Below are 17,380 nucleotides of genomic sequence, written 5' to 3' on the forward strand. Positions count from 1 at the left end.
ATTTCACCATTGGCATATAGGAAAGAAATAGACTTTTGTATATTGATTTTGTATCCTATGACTTTACTATATTGGTTTATTGTTTCTAATAGTTTTTTGAGTCTTTGGGGTTTTCTATATACTAGATCATGTCATCTGAAAAAAGTGACATCTTTAACCTCTTCTTTCTGAATATGGATGTCTTTTATTTCTTTCCCTTACCTGATCACTCTGGCTAAAACTTCCAGAACTAAGTTGAATAACAGTGGAGAGAGTGGACAGCCTGTCTCATTTTTTATTTTAGTGGAAAAGCCTTCATTTTTTCACCATTTAGATATTAGCTGATGGTTTGTCATATATGGTCTTCATTATGTTGAGGTATTTTCCTTCTATACTCATTTTATTGAGTGTTTTAAACATAAAGAGATGTTGTATCTTATTGAATGCCTTTTCTGCATCTCCTGAGAGGATCATATCATGTTTGTTCTTTGATTTGTTGATGCGGTATATTACATTGATCAATTTCCATATGTTGAACCATCCTGGAATGAATCCCACTTGATTGTAATGTATTATTTTTTTTAATGTGCTGCTATACAGGGGCTCCTTGGCTTACAACAGTTTTGACATATGACATTTCAAGGTTACAATGCTCACTCCCATAAAAAACTTAAAAAATTAAAATGTGAGTGTTTCAGCTTACACTGTTAGCCTCATACTTACAGACCACATGGATTAATTAGTTTGGTTGTACTCAGTGGAAGAATATTCAGTACAGTGTACAGTACAGTATATTTATGTCCTTTTCCTTTTTCTGTGGCTTAGGATGTGTTTGTATGATCTAGATTATGATTTTACAACTGTGTTAGGATAGGTAAATGATTTAGGCTAGGGTGTGTTTTGACTTACACCAAAATTCAAGTTACGTCACTGTCATAGAAACAGAACTGTGTCGTAACTCGAAGACCCTCTGTATTCTATTTGCTAGTATTTTGTTTAGGATTTTTGCATCTATATTTGTTAGAGATATTGGTCTGTAGTTTTCTTTTTTTGTGTTGTCTTTGCCAAGTTTTGGTATCAGGGTTATGTTGGCCTCATAAAATATGTTAGGGAGTATTGCTTCTTCCTCTATTTTTTGGAAGACTTTGAGAAACATAGATACCAAATCTTCTTTGAATGTTTGGTAGAATTCACTAGTGTAGCCACCTGGTCCTGGAATTTTGTTTTGGGGGAGGTTTTTGATAGTTGCTTCTATTTATTCCCTGCTTATAGGTCTATTTAGGTTTTCCACTTCTCCCCAACTCAGTCTAGGAAGATTGTATAATTCTAGGAATTTATCCATTTTCCCTAGATTGTTGAATTTGGTGGCATATAATCTTCCACAGTACTCTACTATGATCCTTTGTATATCCATGATGTCTGTGGTAATCTCTCCCCGTTCATTTCAGATTTTGTTTATGATTCTTTCCTCTTTTTTCCTTATTGAGTCTAGCCAGTGGTTTGTGGATTTTATCGATCTTTTCAAAGAACTAGTTCTTCATTGTATTAATTTTTTCTATAATTTTTTTGTTCTATATTTCATTTAGTTCTACTCTAATTTTTATTATTTCCTTTCTTCTGCTGACTCTGGGTTGCCTTTGCTCTTCTTTTTCTAGTTCCTTAAGATGTGAAATGGCCAAGACATGGAAACAACCAAAAAGCCCTTCAATAGAAGATTAGATAAAGAAGATGTGGTACATACATACTATGGAATACTACTCAGCCATAAGAAATAATGACATAGGATCATTTATGACAACATGGATGAACTTTGATAACATTATAATGAGTGGAATAAGTAAATCAGAAAAAAATAAGAACTGTATGATTTCAAACATAGCTGGGACACAAAATTGAGACTCATGAACATAAATAAGAGAGCAGTAGTTACCAGGGGGAGGGGAAGGGAGGGAAGGGAAGGGGTGGTAGGTGGGGAAGGGCATAAAGAAAACCAAATGAAGGGTAACAGAGGACGATTTGACTTTGGGTAATGGGTATACAACATGATCGAATGTCAAAATGATCTGGAGATGTTTTCTCTAAATCTATGTGCTCTAGTTGACCAATGTTACCTCCATTAAAATTAATTGTCTAAATAAAACTATTTAAAAAAATGTTATTTTAGGTTGTTTAATTGGGAACTTTCTTGTTTCTTGATATAAGCCTATAATAATATAAACTTCCCTCTTATTGCTTTTGCTGCATGCCAGAAATTTTGATATGTTGTGTTGTCATTTTCATTTGTCTGTGTATATCTTTTGATCTCTGCTTTTATTTCTTCTTTGACCCAGCTATTTTTTAGAAGTATATTGTTTGATTTCCATATTCTTGTGGATTTCCTTACTTCCTGTTTGCAGTTGAATTCTAATTTCAAAGCCTTATGGTCAGAAAGTATGCTTGGTATCATATAATATCAATCTTCCTGACTTTGCTGACATTAGTTTTGTGGCCCAACATATGGTCTATCCTTGAGAATATTCCATGCACACTAGAGAAGAATGTATAATCTGACATTCTGGGATGAAATACCCTGTAAATGTCTATTATGTCCATTTGGTCCAGTGTGTCATTTAAGGCTGATATTTCCCTATCGGTTTTCTGTTTACATGATCTAGCTAAAGCCATCAATGGTGTATTGAGATCTCTAACTATGATTGTGTTTTGTTTTTTTTAAAAAACACCATTTCCATTTGGGGAAAATTTTTTTATTATCATTATTTTTAACTTTATTTATTCATTTTAGAGAGGTGAGGGAGAGAGAGAGAGAGAGAGAGGGAGGGGGAGAGAGAGAGAGAGAGAGAGAGAAGTGTGAGGGAGGAGCAGGAAGCATCAACTTCCATATGTGCCTTGACCAGGCAAGCCCAGGGTTTCGAACCTCAGCATTCCAGACCTCAGCATTCCAGGTTGACACTTTATCCACCGCACCACCACAGGTCAGGCTGATTGTGTTTTTGTTTGCTTCTATTTTTAGATCAGTTAGTAGATGTCTTATATATTTTGGTGCTCCCTGGTTTGGTGCATATATCATATATTAAGAAGTGTCATGTCTTTTTGATATAATGTCCTCTTTATCATTATGAAATATCCATCTTTGTCTCTGGTTATCTTTCTTGTTGAAGGTAGCATTGCCAGATATGAGTATGGTTATACTTGCTTTTTTTTGTTGTTGTTGTTGTTGTTTCTATTTCTTTTTTTTTATTTTTATCTATTTATTTATTCATTTTAGAGAGGAAAGGGGGAGAGAGAGAGAGAGAGAGAGAGAGAGAGAGAGAGAGAAGGGGGGGAGGAGCTGGAAGCATCAACTCCCATATGTGCCTTGACCAGGCAAGCCCAGGGTTTCGAACCGGCGACCTCAGCATTTCCAGGTTGACGCTTTATCCACTGCGCCACCACAGGTCAGGCTTACTTGCTTTTTTTAAAAATCTTATTTGCTTGGAGAATAGTTTTGCAACTTTTCATTTGGAGTCTACTTTTGTCCTTGTAGTTTAGATGTGTCTCTGAAGGCAGCATATGATTGGGTTTTGCTTTTTGATCCAATCTGCTACTCTGTGCCTCTTTATTGGTGGGTTCAGTCCATTTACATTTAGGGTAATTATTGACACTTGAGGATTTCTTATAGCCATTTTATGTTTTGTTTTCTGGTAGCTCTGTGTCTTGTTTGGTTCTTCTTCTTTGTGTTTCTGTCGGTTGTTTTTGTTTGGTGGTATTCCATGTTTCTTTCTCTTGTTTCTTCTTTTTTAAAGATGTATGTTTTAGTAGTGGTTTTTTTGTGGGTGGTTACCATTAGGTTATTAAGAGAAAAATGTTCATATGTACAAGAGTCCTTTATCTTATGAGTGCTTCTGTACTCCATCCTCCTTTGCTACTATAGATCTTTATCCTCTCCCCTTTCATGTTATTGTTGTCACAGACTATCCTTGTTTTTATTGTGACCTTGTTGGAGCTTTTACTTGTAGTTTTGACTTCTTTTGTTCTTTGTGTCTGGTCAAATAACCCCTTTGAGTATTTCCTGCAGTGGGGGGTTTCTGGTGATAAATTCTCTCAGCTTCTGTATGTCTGCAAAAATTATTATTTCACCTTTATATTTGAAGGATAACTTTGATGGATATAGTATTCTTGGCTGGTAATTCCTCTCAGTAATTTGAATGATTATTTCCACTCTCTTCTGGCTTGTAGAGTTTCCCCTGAGAAGTCTGATGATAACCAATGGGCTTTCCTTTATAAGTTATGGTCTTCTTTTCTTCATCTGCCTTGAGAAATCCTTCTTTGTCATTGATTTTTGACAATTTTATTATGATTTACCTAGGAATAGGTCTGTTTGGGTTGAGGTCACTCTGAGTTCTGTTTGCTTCTTGGATTTGAGGCTCTAACTTTTTTCACAAGCTTTGGAAGGTCTCACCAATTATGTCTTTAAATAGACTCTCCATTCCCTTCTCCCTCTCTTCTTCTTCTGATATACCCACTATTTTTATATTGCTCTTTCTGATGGAGTCAGACAATTCTTGTAGAACTCTCTCTCTGTTTTTTTAATTTGTGACTCTCTTTCCTATTCTTTCGGTAGCATTTCTAATAGCCTGTTTTCAATATTACTGATTCTTTCCTCTATCTGACATGTTATATTATCTAAACTTGCTTCTTTGGTTTTCTATTTATGTATTAAGTTCTTCAGCTATGTTTTTAAAGTTTCAGTCTCCTCTCTGAGCTCATGACATTGCCTAGTCATGTTTTCTCACATATCATTGAGTGTTTGTAGAACTTCAATTTTGAATTCTCTATCATTTAACTGCAAGATTTCCATGTGATTGAGTTTTTTTCTGGAGATTTTTTATTTTCTTACTGAACGATGTCTGTGTAGCCATGTTATTCAATTTCTTCTTTCTTTTTTTTTTTTTTTTACAGAGACAGAGAGTCAGAGAGAGGGATAGACAGGGACAGACAGATAGGAACGGCAAGATGAGAAGGATCAATCATTAGTTTTTCGTTGTGCATTGCAACAGCTTAGTTGTTCATTGATTGCTTTCTCATATGCGCCTTGACCATGGGTCTTCAGCAGACCGAGTAACCCCTTGCTCGAGCCAGCAACCTTGGGTCCAAGCTGGTGAGCTTTTGCTCAAAGCAGATGAGCCTGCGATCAAGCTGGGGACCTTGAGGTCTCAAACCTGGGTCCTTGGCATCCCAGTCTGATGCTCTATCCACTGTGCCACTGCCTAGTCAGGCAATTTCTTCTTTCTTGATGGCATTTGAGAGTGGTATCATTAAAAACCTTAACAAAATAACTACTAAAAAGAATAAAAAATTAAAATAAAAAAATACAATAAAAATACAGTGGTACCTTGAGATATGAACAGACCAACATATGAATTTTTAAGATGCAAGCTACAACTTCATCCATATTTTTGTTCGAGAGCTGAGCGAAATTCCAAGATCCGAGTCATGGTTCGGAACGCTGCCACTAGTTGGTGCATTGGCGCACGGGTCCAGTATCGGCAGTTTGATATACGAGTTGACTAACTTACGAGCTTGATTACAAAACGAATTAAATTTGTATCTCAAGGTACCACTGTGTAAAGATTTAAAAAATTATGACAAGTAAAAAGAAAAAAAACACAGAAACTAAAGATTTAAAACAAAAAAAAATCAAAAACAAACAGAACATCCACAAAGAGATAAGAACAGAAAATATAAATATTAAAGAAAATAAAATTCAAATGAGAAAAAACAGTAAGAAGGAAAAAAAGAAAATAAAAAACAGGAAAAATAAATTTTGGTTTTCATAGTTTTCTTCCAGTAGGTATTACAAGTTTTAGCTCTGTGAAATTCCTGGGCTGTCTTCTGCTGACATGTTGCTGTTGTAATGATGCAGTCAGGGACACGGTTGCATTGGTGGCTGGGGTGTGTTGTGAGGGCTTTAGAGCTTTGGCTTTACGGCTCTAGCAACAGCAATCTCAGGCCTCCAGGCAATCCTCCCCACATCTCAATGGACCAGGGACCAGACGGGAAGCACCTTTGTTCTTCAGGGGAGAGAGTGGCTATGGAGAGTTAGCTGTGGGATTTGTCTCAGCCACTGTTTGTACTACAAGGTAAGTAGTACAGGTAGGAGGCAAGATCTAGGAGGCTGGGGGGCTGCACTTTAGTTTTCTCTGTCTCTGCTGAGTGCAGGCTGCAGGCAAACCATGAAGACACTGGCCATGACCCCACGCTTTGGTTGCTTTGGTTTAATTTCTCTCCCTCTGCCCCTCTGTCTCACTGCTCCTCCCAACAGAAGGAGACCCAGTTACTTTGTTTCCCTCTCTGTACCCTTCAAACAAAATCCAAACAGCCAGAGCTTCCTTCCTCCCTCTGTAGTCCAGCAAAGTAAAAAAACCCAGTCACTCTGGGTGTTTCTCCTACCCAGAGCTGACTGTGAATGCATTTTATCTTCTGCCTTTTCACCCCGTCCCAATGTTAGTCCATTCTGATCTTTCAGGTGTGCCTGCAAGCCCAGATGGGGTTCCTTTGCTACTTTATAGTTGTTCAATTTGTTGAAATTTGAAGGGGAGAGATCAGGAGTACCGCTCACGCCGCTATTACTCTGACATCATCCCAATAATTTTTAAAACATGCTATACCTGATTATTTAATCAAGGGCACTCTTTTCCTTTAGCTCAGTGGTTCTCAACCTTTCTAATGCCATGACCCCGCAATACAGTTCCTCATGTTGCGATGACCCCAAACCAAAAAATAATTTTGGTGGCTACTTCATAACTATAATACATGCATTATGTATTTTCTGATGGCTTTAGGCGACCCCTGTGTTTTGGTCGTTCAACCCCTGCCAGGGTCGCGACCAACAGGTTGAGAACCGCTGCTGTAGCTGGTCAAATTTAAAAAATGACAATAGCCAATACAATAATACCTGTCCAGTGTGAATGAATCAAAATTATACCTTTTTGTCAGATCAACAAAAAATACATTTTTGGTGTGCCACAGAATTTTTAGTTATTGGTTGATATAATTTGACAGTAGTTTCATGCTTCTGTATTTCTACAAATGTTTAAAATTAGAAGACAATTTTATAATGTAAAGCTGACAAATTATAAATTACATTATTTTCATGTCAGCAAAGAACTCTGTACAACACACTATGTTATAAAAATAATTTAACAACTCTATGAGTAACAACATATAAACATTTCCCAACATAAAAGTAATTTTAGAAAATATTGTTACAAACCAATTTTATAGCTTTTCTTCTTAATTCCCATTCATTCCACTCATATGATCTCTCAATTGTTGGTGGCAATATGTGTGTATCCGTCTGCGTGCCAGTTTCACTCTTTGTAATTGGTTTTATACGTTGTTTAACATCTTTCATCTAAAGAAATGGAATTTTTCAATTAATATTTGTAAAAAAAAAAACATTTACGGGCCCTGGCCGGTTGGCTCAGCGGTAGAGCGTTGGCCTGGCGTGTGGGGGACCTGGGTTCGATTCCTGGCCAGGGCACACAGGAGAAGCGCCCATCTGCTTCTCCACCCCTCCCCCTCTCCTTCCTCTCTGTCTCTCTCTTCCCCTCCCGCAGTCAAGGCTCCATTGGAGCAAAGATGGCCCGGGCACTGGGGATGGCTCCTTGGCCTCTGCCCCAGGCGCTAGAGTGGCTCTGGTCCCGGAGGGGCAGAGCATCGCCCCTGGTGGGCGTGCCGGGTGGATCCTGGTCGGGCGCATGCGGGAGTCTGTCTGACTGTCTCTCCCTGTTTCCAGCTTCAGAAAAATACAAAAAGGAAAAAAAACATTAAAAAAAAAAAACAAACCATTTACAATAATGAAGTATTCATCTAAGACTGACAAAATATCAGGAAAACAACAATTTTTGAACATGGTATATACTTGTAAATACCAGTAGAGAAAATAACTCATAATTAGTGAGCTATAAGTCATTTATTTTGGGGGGTATTGTGGCTTTGTGCCTGATTTTCTGAGTTTAATGTATGAGGTGGATTTGGGAACCCAACATCACTCATTGCCACATCAAATGCCCCCTTTCTGACTTTCACAACTAGTAAGATAAGTAATACCTTGTTGGAAACAGACAGAAGTTTAAATTAGCTATTAAATATTAGGTATAAATCACATTTCTTTACAGTATTGGAACATCTGTAGGGTTTACTTTAAACTCAAACTAGGCATACATACCCAGATTATTACCCAAAAGGTTTTTTTTTTAGTTGAACATGTTGATCTTCTCCTGGGATACCCAGAAGCTCACTATTACTATGCAAATATTAAGTATTCAGTACTTTCATGCTAAACAAGATACAATTATGATGGATACGAAGTTGCTGGAGGAATGATAGAGGTTTAAATCAGAGCAAAAAGGAGCATTTTCCCCCCTAAGTCAAGCAACAGATATCAGTATCTACCATTTAAAATAATATATAGTTTTTACTTTCAAACTAAACATATGATTTAGTGAGGTAGATAAAAACATGCTGAAAAGATAATTAGCAATAATGTATAATGCAAGTAAATGGCAAATAAATAATAATAAGGACTACAGTATTAGAGGGAGAAAATTTACTTCTATGGGTATTGAAGGTCACTGAAAGTGTTATGAATTAAAATGAAACAAAGGAAAAAATAAAGACCAGAGATACATGGAAAAGTTGTTCTTTATTGGAAAACTATTTATTGTTTAGACATCACATACATGTTTCATTGTCTTTAAGCTATCTTACTCTGAGAAAACTTACTCTGGCAGATATTAAGACTTAAAAAGTTAAAGTAAGATATAGGCACAGGAATTTTTAAAAAATTGAATATTTGAACAGAATAGAAAGCCTAAGAAATATAAGCCTGTGTATACAAGACACAGTGGGAAAAAAGAAAGTATTGAACATACAGTCTGGGATAATTCACTATTCAAATAGAAAAGTTAAAATTAGATCTTCACCTTCCACCAGACACAAAAGCCAAATCCAAATGATTAAAGATTATAGTATGAAAGCCAAATTTATATTTAAAATAAAAACTTAGTACAATATTTTTATGATCTAAGGGTAGATGATTTCCTAAACAAGACATAAAAATTTAAGACATAAAGAAAAAAATGACAAATTACATATTAAAATGAAAAGCTTTTGTTTATCAAAAGACACGACAAAGAATGAAAAGATAAACCATACACTGGCAGGCCATATCTGCGAAACATTCATCTCACAATGCATTAGTATCAAAATGTTTTTCTTAATAAAAATCACTTCCTATACATTACTAAGAAAAAGACATATAATTCAATAGAAAATTGGGCAAAAGACCTAGTGATTTCACAGAAATACATTGTTTAAGAATACAAACATAAATGGCAAAAACTAAAAAGACAAGGAATGAGTAACACCAAATTCATAATGTAGTTACTACTGTGAAGGAAAGGGACACAAGTATTCTATGAGATACTTGTAAGTGATAGACACACAGATGTTTGTTTTTCATTGCTTATATACAGTAATACATTTTACATACCCTTTGGTTGGTATAAATATTATATAATTAAAAGTGAAAGTTATTTATTTAAAATGAGTGATACATATTACCCTTGTGTAGCCTTTAGTTTTATTTTATCAAAATTGATATATAAGTGCTTTTCTAAAAAAACAAACAGTTGGCAGTGGATAGAGGGTCAGCCCGGTATGCAGATGTCTGGGGTTTGATCCTCAGTCAGGGCACACGTGAGAAGTGACTATCTGCTTTTCTTCCTCTCCCTCTCCTCTTTATACCTTCCCTTCTCACAGCCAGGAGCTCGACTGGCTCAAGCGTTAGCCCTGGGCACTAAAAGATAGCTTGGTTGATTGAGTGTCAGACACAGAGGGTGGTGCACAGTGGATCCCAGTCAGGGTACATGCAGGAGTCTATCTCACTATCTCCCCTTCTCTCACTTATCAAACTAAAATAAATAAAAATAGAAAAATAAAAAAAGTTATCTCATTGTTTGAGAAGTAGGCCAAGAATAAAATGCAAATAAAATCATTAATTTAAGGCATAATTAATGAAACTACTAATGGTAAAAAAAAAAATCTAAACGAATGATACTGTTTTACGGATGGGACAATCCAATATAATAGACATAAATTTCCTCACAAGTTATTATATTATTTTAATGCAATGCCAGTTAAAATCCAGGAAGCGTTTTAGGGGGCAGGGGAGCTAGCAAATTCATCAAAAAGTTTACAAGGGCAAAAAAAAATTACTATAGAGAGCAAAAGAAAAAATTTTTCATGGACATACTAAGATCCATGTATGAAGGCCCAAGATAATCTTGAAGGAAAAAAAAGGCAAAAGGACCTGCTTTATCAGATAATAAAGTATATAACAGCTTAAGAGCAATTAAAACATTATGATCGGCCCTGGCTGGTTGGCTCAGTGGTAGAGCGTCAGCCTGGCATGCAAGGGGTCCCGGGTTTGATTCCCGGCCAGGGCACACAGGAGAAGCGCCCATCTGCTTCTCCACCCCTCCCCCTCTCCTTCCTCTCTGTCTCTCTCTTCCCCTCCCGCAGCCAAGGCTCCATTGGAGCAAAGATGGCCCGGGCGCTGGGGATGGCTCCTTGGCCTCTGCCCCAGGCGCTAGAGTGGCTCTGGTCGCAACAGAGCGACGCCCTGGAGGGGCAGAGCATCGCCCCCTGGTGGGCGTGCCGGGTGGATCCCGGTCGGGCGCATGCAGGAGTCTGTCTGACTGTCTCTCCCCGTTTCCAGCTTTGGAAAAATACAAAAAACAAACAAACAAACAAAAAAAACACATTATGATCTCAGCATAGAGATAGACAAATGGGCCAATAAAACAAGATTGAGAGCCTAGAAACAAACTCATTTCAGATGAGAATTGCTAATACAATGGAAGTAGCATCAGATTTAGTGGGAAAACCATATATTATTTGTAAATGATGTTGGGAAAACTGACTCACTACATGAATAAAAATAAAATTAAAACTCATTACCTCTGAATGGACTAAAAACTTAAATGTGAACAATAAGTTGAAACAGAAGAATATATAAATGAATAAGCTCAAGACAGTGAAAGGTTTCTAAAACAAGACTTCATAAAGCACAGTGTTTAATAAAAAAGAAGAATTAATAGATATGACTACATTAAAATTAAGGATATGTCTTCAGTGAAAGACTCAACTGACAAAGCTAATCAAGAAGAGATAGACAGGGCAAAGATATCTGTAACCTTTATAACCCATAAAAAATTAATACTTATTATAGACATGGAATTCCTTTCAATCAATAAGCTAAAGACAGAAAGATTAGTATAGAAAAGAAAATGCTGGCAAGAGTTATGTATAGTCAATGTATAGAAAGGAAAATCTGAATGAGTAATAGATTTAAGAAGATATGTTGAACTTTACTATCAGAAAAATGTACAATTAAGACAATAATAAGTTATAGCATTACTGGCTTATACCAAGAGAGATCTTAAGTAAACAATATAACATCACACCTTAAGGAACTAGAAAAAGAATAATAAAGGCAACCCAGAGTCAGCAGGAGAAAGAATGTAGTAAAAATTAAAGCAGAACTAAATAAAATAGAGAAAAAATAAAATAGAAAAAATTAATACAAGAAAAAGCTGGTTCTTTGAAAAGATCAATAAAATTGACAAACCACTGGCTAGACTCACTAAGGAAAAAAGAGGAAGGGCTCATATAAACAAAATCTGAAATGAAAGAGGAGAAATTACCACAGAAATCATAGATATATAAAAGATTATAGCAGAATATTATGAAAGATTATATGCCACCAAATTCAACAACCTAGGGAAAATGGATAAATTCCTAGAACTATACAATCTTCCTAGACTGAGTGGGAGAGAAGCAGAAAACCTAAGTAAACCTATAAGCAGGAAGAAAATAAAAACAATTATCAAAAACCTCCCCCAAAACAAAATTCCAGGACCAGGTGGCTACAGTAATGAATTCTACCAAACATTCAAAGACGATTCGGTATCTATCCTTCTCAAAGTCTTCCAAAAAATAGAAGAAGCAATACTCCCCGACACATTTTATGAGGCCAGCATACCCTAATACCAAAACCTAGCAAGGACAACACACACACACACACACACAAAAAACTACAGACCAATATCTCTAATGAATATAGATACAAAAATCTTAAACAAAATCAAATCAAACACAAGCAAATCAAACACAACACATTAAAAAGATAATACCTCACAATCAAGTGGGATTCATTCCTTCCAGCAGAAGGATGGTTCAACATATGGAAATTGATCAATGTAATACACCACATCAACAAAACAAAGAACAAAAATCATATGGTCCTATCAACAGATGCAAAAAAGGCATCTGATAAAATACAACATCCCTTTATGTTTAAAACACTCAACAAAATCAGAATAGGAGGAAAGTACCTGAACATAATAAAGGCCATATATGACAAACCATCAGTGAATATCACAATAAATGGTGAAAAAATGAAGGCTTTTCCTCTAAAATCAGGAACGAAACAAGGCTGCCTATTATCTCCACTTTTATTCAACATAGTTCTGGAAGTTTTAGCAGCACAATCAGGCAAGAGAAAGAAATAAAAGGCATCCATATTCAGAGAGAAGAAGTAAAGGTATCATTTTTTTCAGACGACATGATCCAGTATATAGAAAACCCCAAGACTCCACCAAAAAACTATTAGAAACAATAAACCAATATAGTAAAGTCATAGGATACAAAATCAATATATAAAAGTCTACTGTTTTTCTATATGACAACAATGAAACTTTGGAAAATGAACTCCAAAAAACAATTCCTTTTACAATTGCAACAGAAACATAAAGTACCTAGGAATAAACTTAACAAAGGATGTGAAGGAACTATACTGAAAACTATAAAATATTAATGAAAGAAATTGAGAGAGACACAGTGAAATGGAAAACTATTCCATGTTCATGGATTAGAAGAATCAACATCGTTAAAATGGCCATTTTACCCAAAGCAATATACAAATTCAATGCAATCCCATCAAAACCCCAATGTCATTTCTTAAAGAAATAGAACAAAAAAATTACCACATTTGTATGGAATCACAAAAAATCCCAAGTAGCCAAAGCAATCCTGAGGAAAAAGAATGAAGCCAGAGGTATCACACTTCCTGACTTCAAATTATACTATAGAGCCATGATAATCAAAACAGCATGGTCTTGGCAGAAAAACAGACAAACAGACCAATGGCACAGAATCGAGAGCCCAGAAATAACACCACATCTATACTGACAAATCATCTTCAACAAAGGAGCTAAAAACACACGAGGGAGAAAAGAAAGCCTCTACAATAAATGGTGCTGGGAAAACTGAAAAGCCACAATGAAAAGAGTAAAACTTGACTACAGTTTGTCCCTCTGCACAACAATTAATTCAAAATGGATCAAAAACCTAAATATAAGATTTGAAACTGTAAATTACATAGAAGAAAACATACGTACTAAGCTCATAGACCTTGGCCATAGGGAAAACTTATGAATTTGACCCCAAAGGCAAGGGAAGTAAAGGCAAAAATAAATAAATGGGACTATATCAAACGAAAAAGCTTCTGTACAGCAAAAGAGACCAACAACAAAACAAATAGGCAGCCAACTAAATGAGAGAAGAGATTTGTAAACAACAGCTCCAATAAGGGGTTAATATCCAAAATATATAAAGAACTCACAAAGCTCAGTAACAAACAAGCAAACAAATCAATTAAAAAATGGGGAGATGGGCCCTGGCCGGTTGGCTCAGCGGTAGAGTGTCGGCCTAGCGTGTGGGGGACCGGGGTTCGATTTCCGGCCAGGGCACATAGGAGAAGCGCCCATTTGCTTCTCCACCCCCCCCTCCTTCCTCTCTGTCTCTCTCTTCCCCTCCCGCAGCCAAGGCTCCATTGGAGCAAAGATGGCCCGGGCGCTGGGGATGGCTCCTTGGCCTCTGCCCCAGGCGCTAGAGTGGCTCTGATCGCAACAGAGCAACGCCCCGGAGTGGCAGAGCATCGCCCCCTGGTGGGCAGAGCGTCGCCCCCTGGTGGGCATGCCGGGTAGATCCTGGTCGGGCACATGAGGGAGTCTGTCTGACTGTCTCTCCCCGTTTCCTGCTTCAGAAAAAAAAAAAAAAATGGGGAGATGACCTGAACAGACATTTTTCCCAAGAGGACATACAAATGGTCAATAGGTATATGCAAAGATGCTCATCTTTTGCTACGTATTCGAGAAATGCAAGTCAAAACTACAATGAGATATCACCTCACACCTGTTAGATCGACTATTATCAACAAGACAGGTAATAACAGTGTTGGAGAGGCCTTGGAGAAAAAGGAACCCTCATTCACTGCTGGTGGGAATGCAAATTGGTACAACCATTATGGAAGAAAGTATGGCAGTTCCTCAAAAATTAAAAATAGAATTACCACATGACCCAGCATTACCACTACTGGGTATCTACCCCCAAAACTCTAAAACACTGTATGTAAAGACACCCATGTTCATCAACATTATTCACAGTGGCCAATACATGGAAACAACCAAAGTGTCCCTCCATAGAGGATTGGATAAAGAAGAAGTGGTACATATATACAATGGAATACTACTCAGCCATAGGAAACGATGACATAGTGACATTTACGACAACATGGACAGACTTTGAGAACATTACATTGAGTGAAATAAGTAAATCAGAAAAAGCTAAGAATTGTATGATTTCACATATAGGTGGGATATAAAACTGAGACTTACGGACATAGATAAAAAAGTGATGTGGTTACCGGGGGAAGGGAAGGTAGGGGAGGGGGAAGGGGACTGGATTGAATGTGGAGGAGTTGGGGGAGGGTGTGAAGAGGGACAAGTATAAGGTGATGGAAAATGATCTGACTTTGGGTGATGGGTATACAACATAATCAACAGTTCAAATGCTATAGAAATATTTACCTGAAACCTATGTACTCTTATTGATCAATGTTACCCTGTTAATTTTCTAAATAAAATTTTTTTAAAAGACAATAATAATATACCATTTTAAACTCATCAAATTGGAAAAAAATTATAAACTTAGGTTATACAAATGCTAGTCGGATGATGGGTAAGTGACAAGCCTCATGGACTAAAGTTTTAAATTGGTGTAATCCTTTCAAGAGTAAATTCTCAGTTGCGTCAAAAATATAGGCCTACCACTTGGCACTTACAGAGAAGGATACTGAATACACTCATCTCTTCTACATCAGGTGTAACCAAGAATGCTCTGGAGATCCCCTTCAGCCAATGTTGTGTCACAATAACAGACTGGTAGCACTCTGTCAGAGTAAGAGCACAGCTGAACTGTCCGGGGCTGGACCGCCACAGCAGCCCCTCTACCACTCTCCAACCACTTTATCCTTAGCTTGTTGCTGGTCTCCTTGCCAAGTGTTCAGACTACCCTCTGTGTCTTCCTGTCACTAGCCCAACCGTCCTCTTAGCAGTCACTGCTGGGGCCCTGCCAGCCTGGTCAGCTGTACACAAACTTACATGCTTCATAGTCAAAACACTGATAAAAAATAAAAAATAAATTTTTTAACTATATATTTTAGGTTTTTATTTTAGTGAGCTTGAGAGGAACTGAACAAGAGAAGAGACAGAAGAACAATGAAAGGTGAACAGTAAACACGAGAGACAAAGAGGAAGAAAATGAGAAGAATACAAGGCAGCAGTGGGAGCCCCACGCAGGCAGGTTTTACCTGTTTTGCAGACCGCTAACTCCCCCATGCCACTAGTGGCGGGTGCACAGTAACCAGCTGATGAATGAACTAATGAATAGGCTCTGACATACAAAGAAACACTCCTTTGAATCCATTTTGTGGACTTTCAGACTTGGGATGTAAACATGTTAAATTATTTACAACTCTGAGTATAAGTTATCAATATGTTACCTGTGCTGAGCTCCTTCAATTTTAGATAAGAAAATACTGTAGTTTCAATTATTTATCTAAATGTAGTCTTTTCCAGATTTTTCCAGTCCAATTTATCAATTTGTTTCCTTATCTTGTTTTCACTATTCTTTGTATATTTCTTTAGTTTCTATCTCCAGATGTGAATTCCTTTCAGATAACCTGTTAAAGCCCTCATCTGACCCTGTCTCTGCCTAGATTTGGGAACAACAAAAATATAACTTTTGAATTAATCATATTCTGAAATGTCACAAATTCTTAAAACATCAACCCTGCTTACCTCAGAACATGGAATGAGGGTTTCAAACTGTTGATGAAGTTCCAGTAGCTGAATTAATTCTGCATTCTTTTTGGCCTTTTCTGTAATTAAATTAATGTAATGTTCAGGGTTTTCTGCAAATGCACATGCAGCATCTCTGGTATTGAAAGTGTAATATTTTTCTTTATGTTTCAAAATTCCAATTACTGGATTTCCTGAAAATTAAGAAAAGGAATCAAATGAGCTGTGAAATATTACAACTATAGAATCATTTTCTATATATTCCATTTTTAACATTTTACTTATGTTAGAATGTTGCAATAAGCAATTTTGTAGACATTTTGTAAATTATAGTTTATATGAAATTTATATTAAATTATTTTTATATGTTTTTATTTTAAAGCATGATTTTATATAAAAATATACAACTATTCAAATACAAGGTGTTTAAAAATCTCCTATGAGGAGCCAGTCATGAGGCAGGTTTCTCAAATCTCTTTGACGTAATAACTACCATGTAAGCATTGTTTTCAAAATAATTGTGTAAGAACTACAAAAATGGGACAGCTTTTCCAAAATGTAAGTTTGCATGTTAGAAAATATTTCCCACTGTGAGAAGGTACTACATAAAATATGGATTATTAAATATCCACAGAGTTTAATAATGAAAACAGCAATAATGTCTTACCTTTTATTTCTTCATATATTTAACAAATATTTATTGGCCCTGTTCTTAGCATTGAGGATATTGAAGAAAACAAAGTCCCCGTTCACACCAAATTAACAAAGACACCACAGACCAGAGAGTGATCAGTGCTACAGAAAAATATCTCAATAAAAGGAGTTATACACATAGGAAGGAAAAGCGGATGAGGTTGGTATTTTCAAGTGGGTGATCAAGGAAGTCTGGATAAAATGAGAGGTGAAACGTGTAGCTACCTGGGGCTGGAGCAGTCCAAGTGGAGGGAATAGCAAGCACAAAGGCTCTGAGGTGATGAAGCTTAGCATGTTCGAGAGTAACCAGAAGGCCTGAGCAAGGGGAAGAGTGGCGATGAGGTCATCTGAAAAGTACCCTGACTGGTAAGCCACAGCATTACCTTAGGGTTTAACTCCTGTGGTCTGCAGTCCCCAACAGAAGGAGGGAAGTGCTATAGAATTGCTCTGAGGCAGCACAG

The 17,380-nt window shown here is 36.8% G+C and overlaps 1 protein-coding gene across 2 annotated transcripts in view; it reads right to left on the reverse strand.

Annotated features, from left to right (window-relative positions):
• CFAP206 (cilia and flagella associated protein 206) overlaps nucleotides 1–17,380 on the reverse strand; it is a 43,882-nt gene that overhangs the window by 5,885 nt on the left and 20,617 nt on the right. For both annotated transcript variants that reach the window (XM_066361328.1, XM_066361327.1), the window contains exons 11-12: nucleotides 16,227–16,420; nucleotides 7,232–7,372 (exon numbers count right to left, since the gene is read on the reverse strand). In XM_066361328.1, the coding sequence (XP_066217425.1) occupies nucleotides 7,232–7,372; nucleotides 16,227–16,420 (335 nt within the window). The remainder of the gene's footprint in view (nucleotides 1–7,231; nucleotides 7,373–16,226; nucleotides 16,421–17,380) is intronic.

Source organism: Saccopteryx leptura, chromosome 1 (genome assembly GCF_036850995.1).
Source record: "Saccopteryx leptura isolate mSacLep1 chromosome 1, mSacLep1_pri_phased_curated, whole genome shotgun sequence".
Classification (NCBI taxonomy): domain Eukaryota; kingdom Metazoa; phylum Chordata; class Mammalia; order Chiroptera; family Emballonuridae; genus Saccopteryx; species Saccopteryx leptura.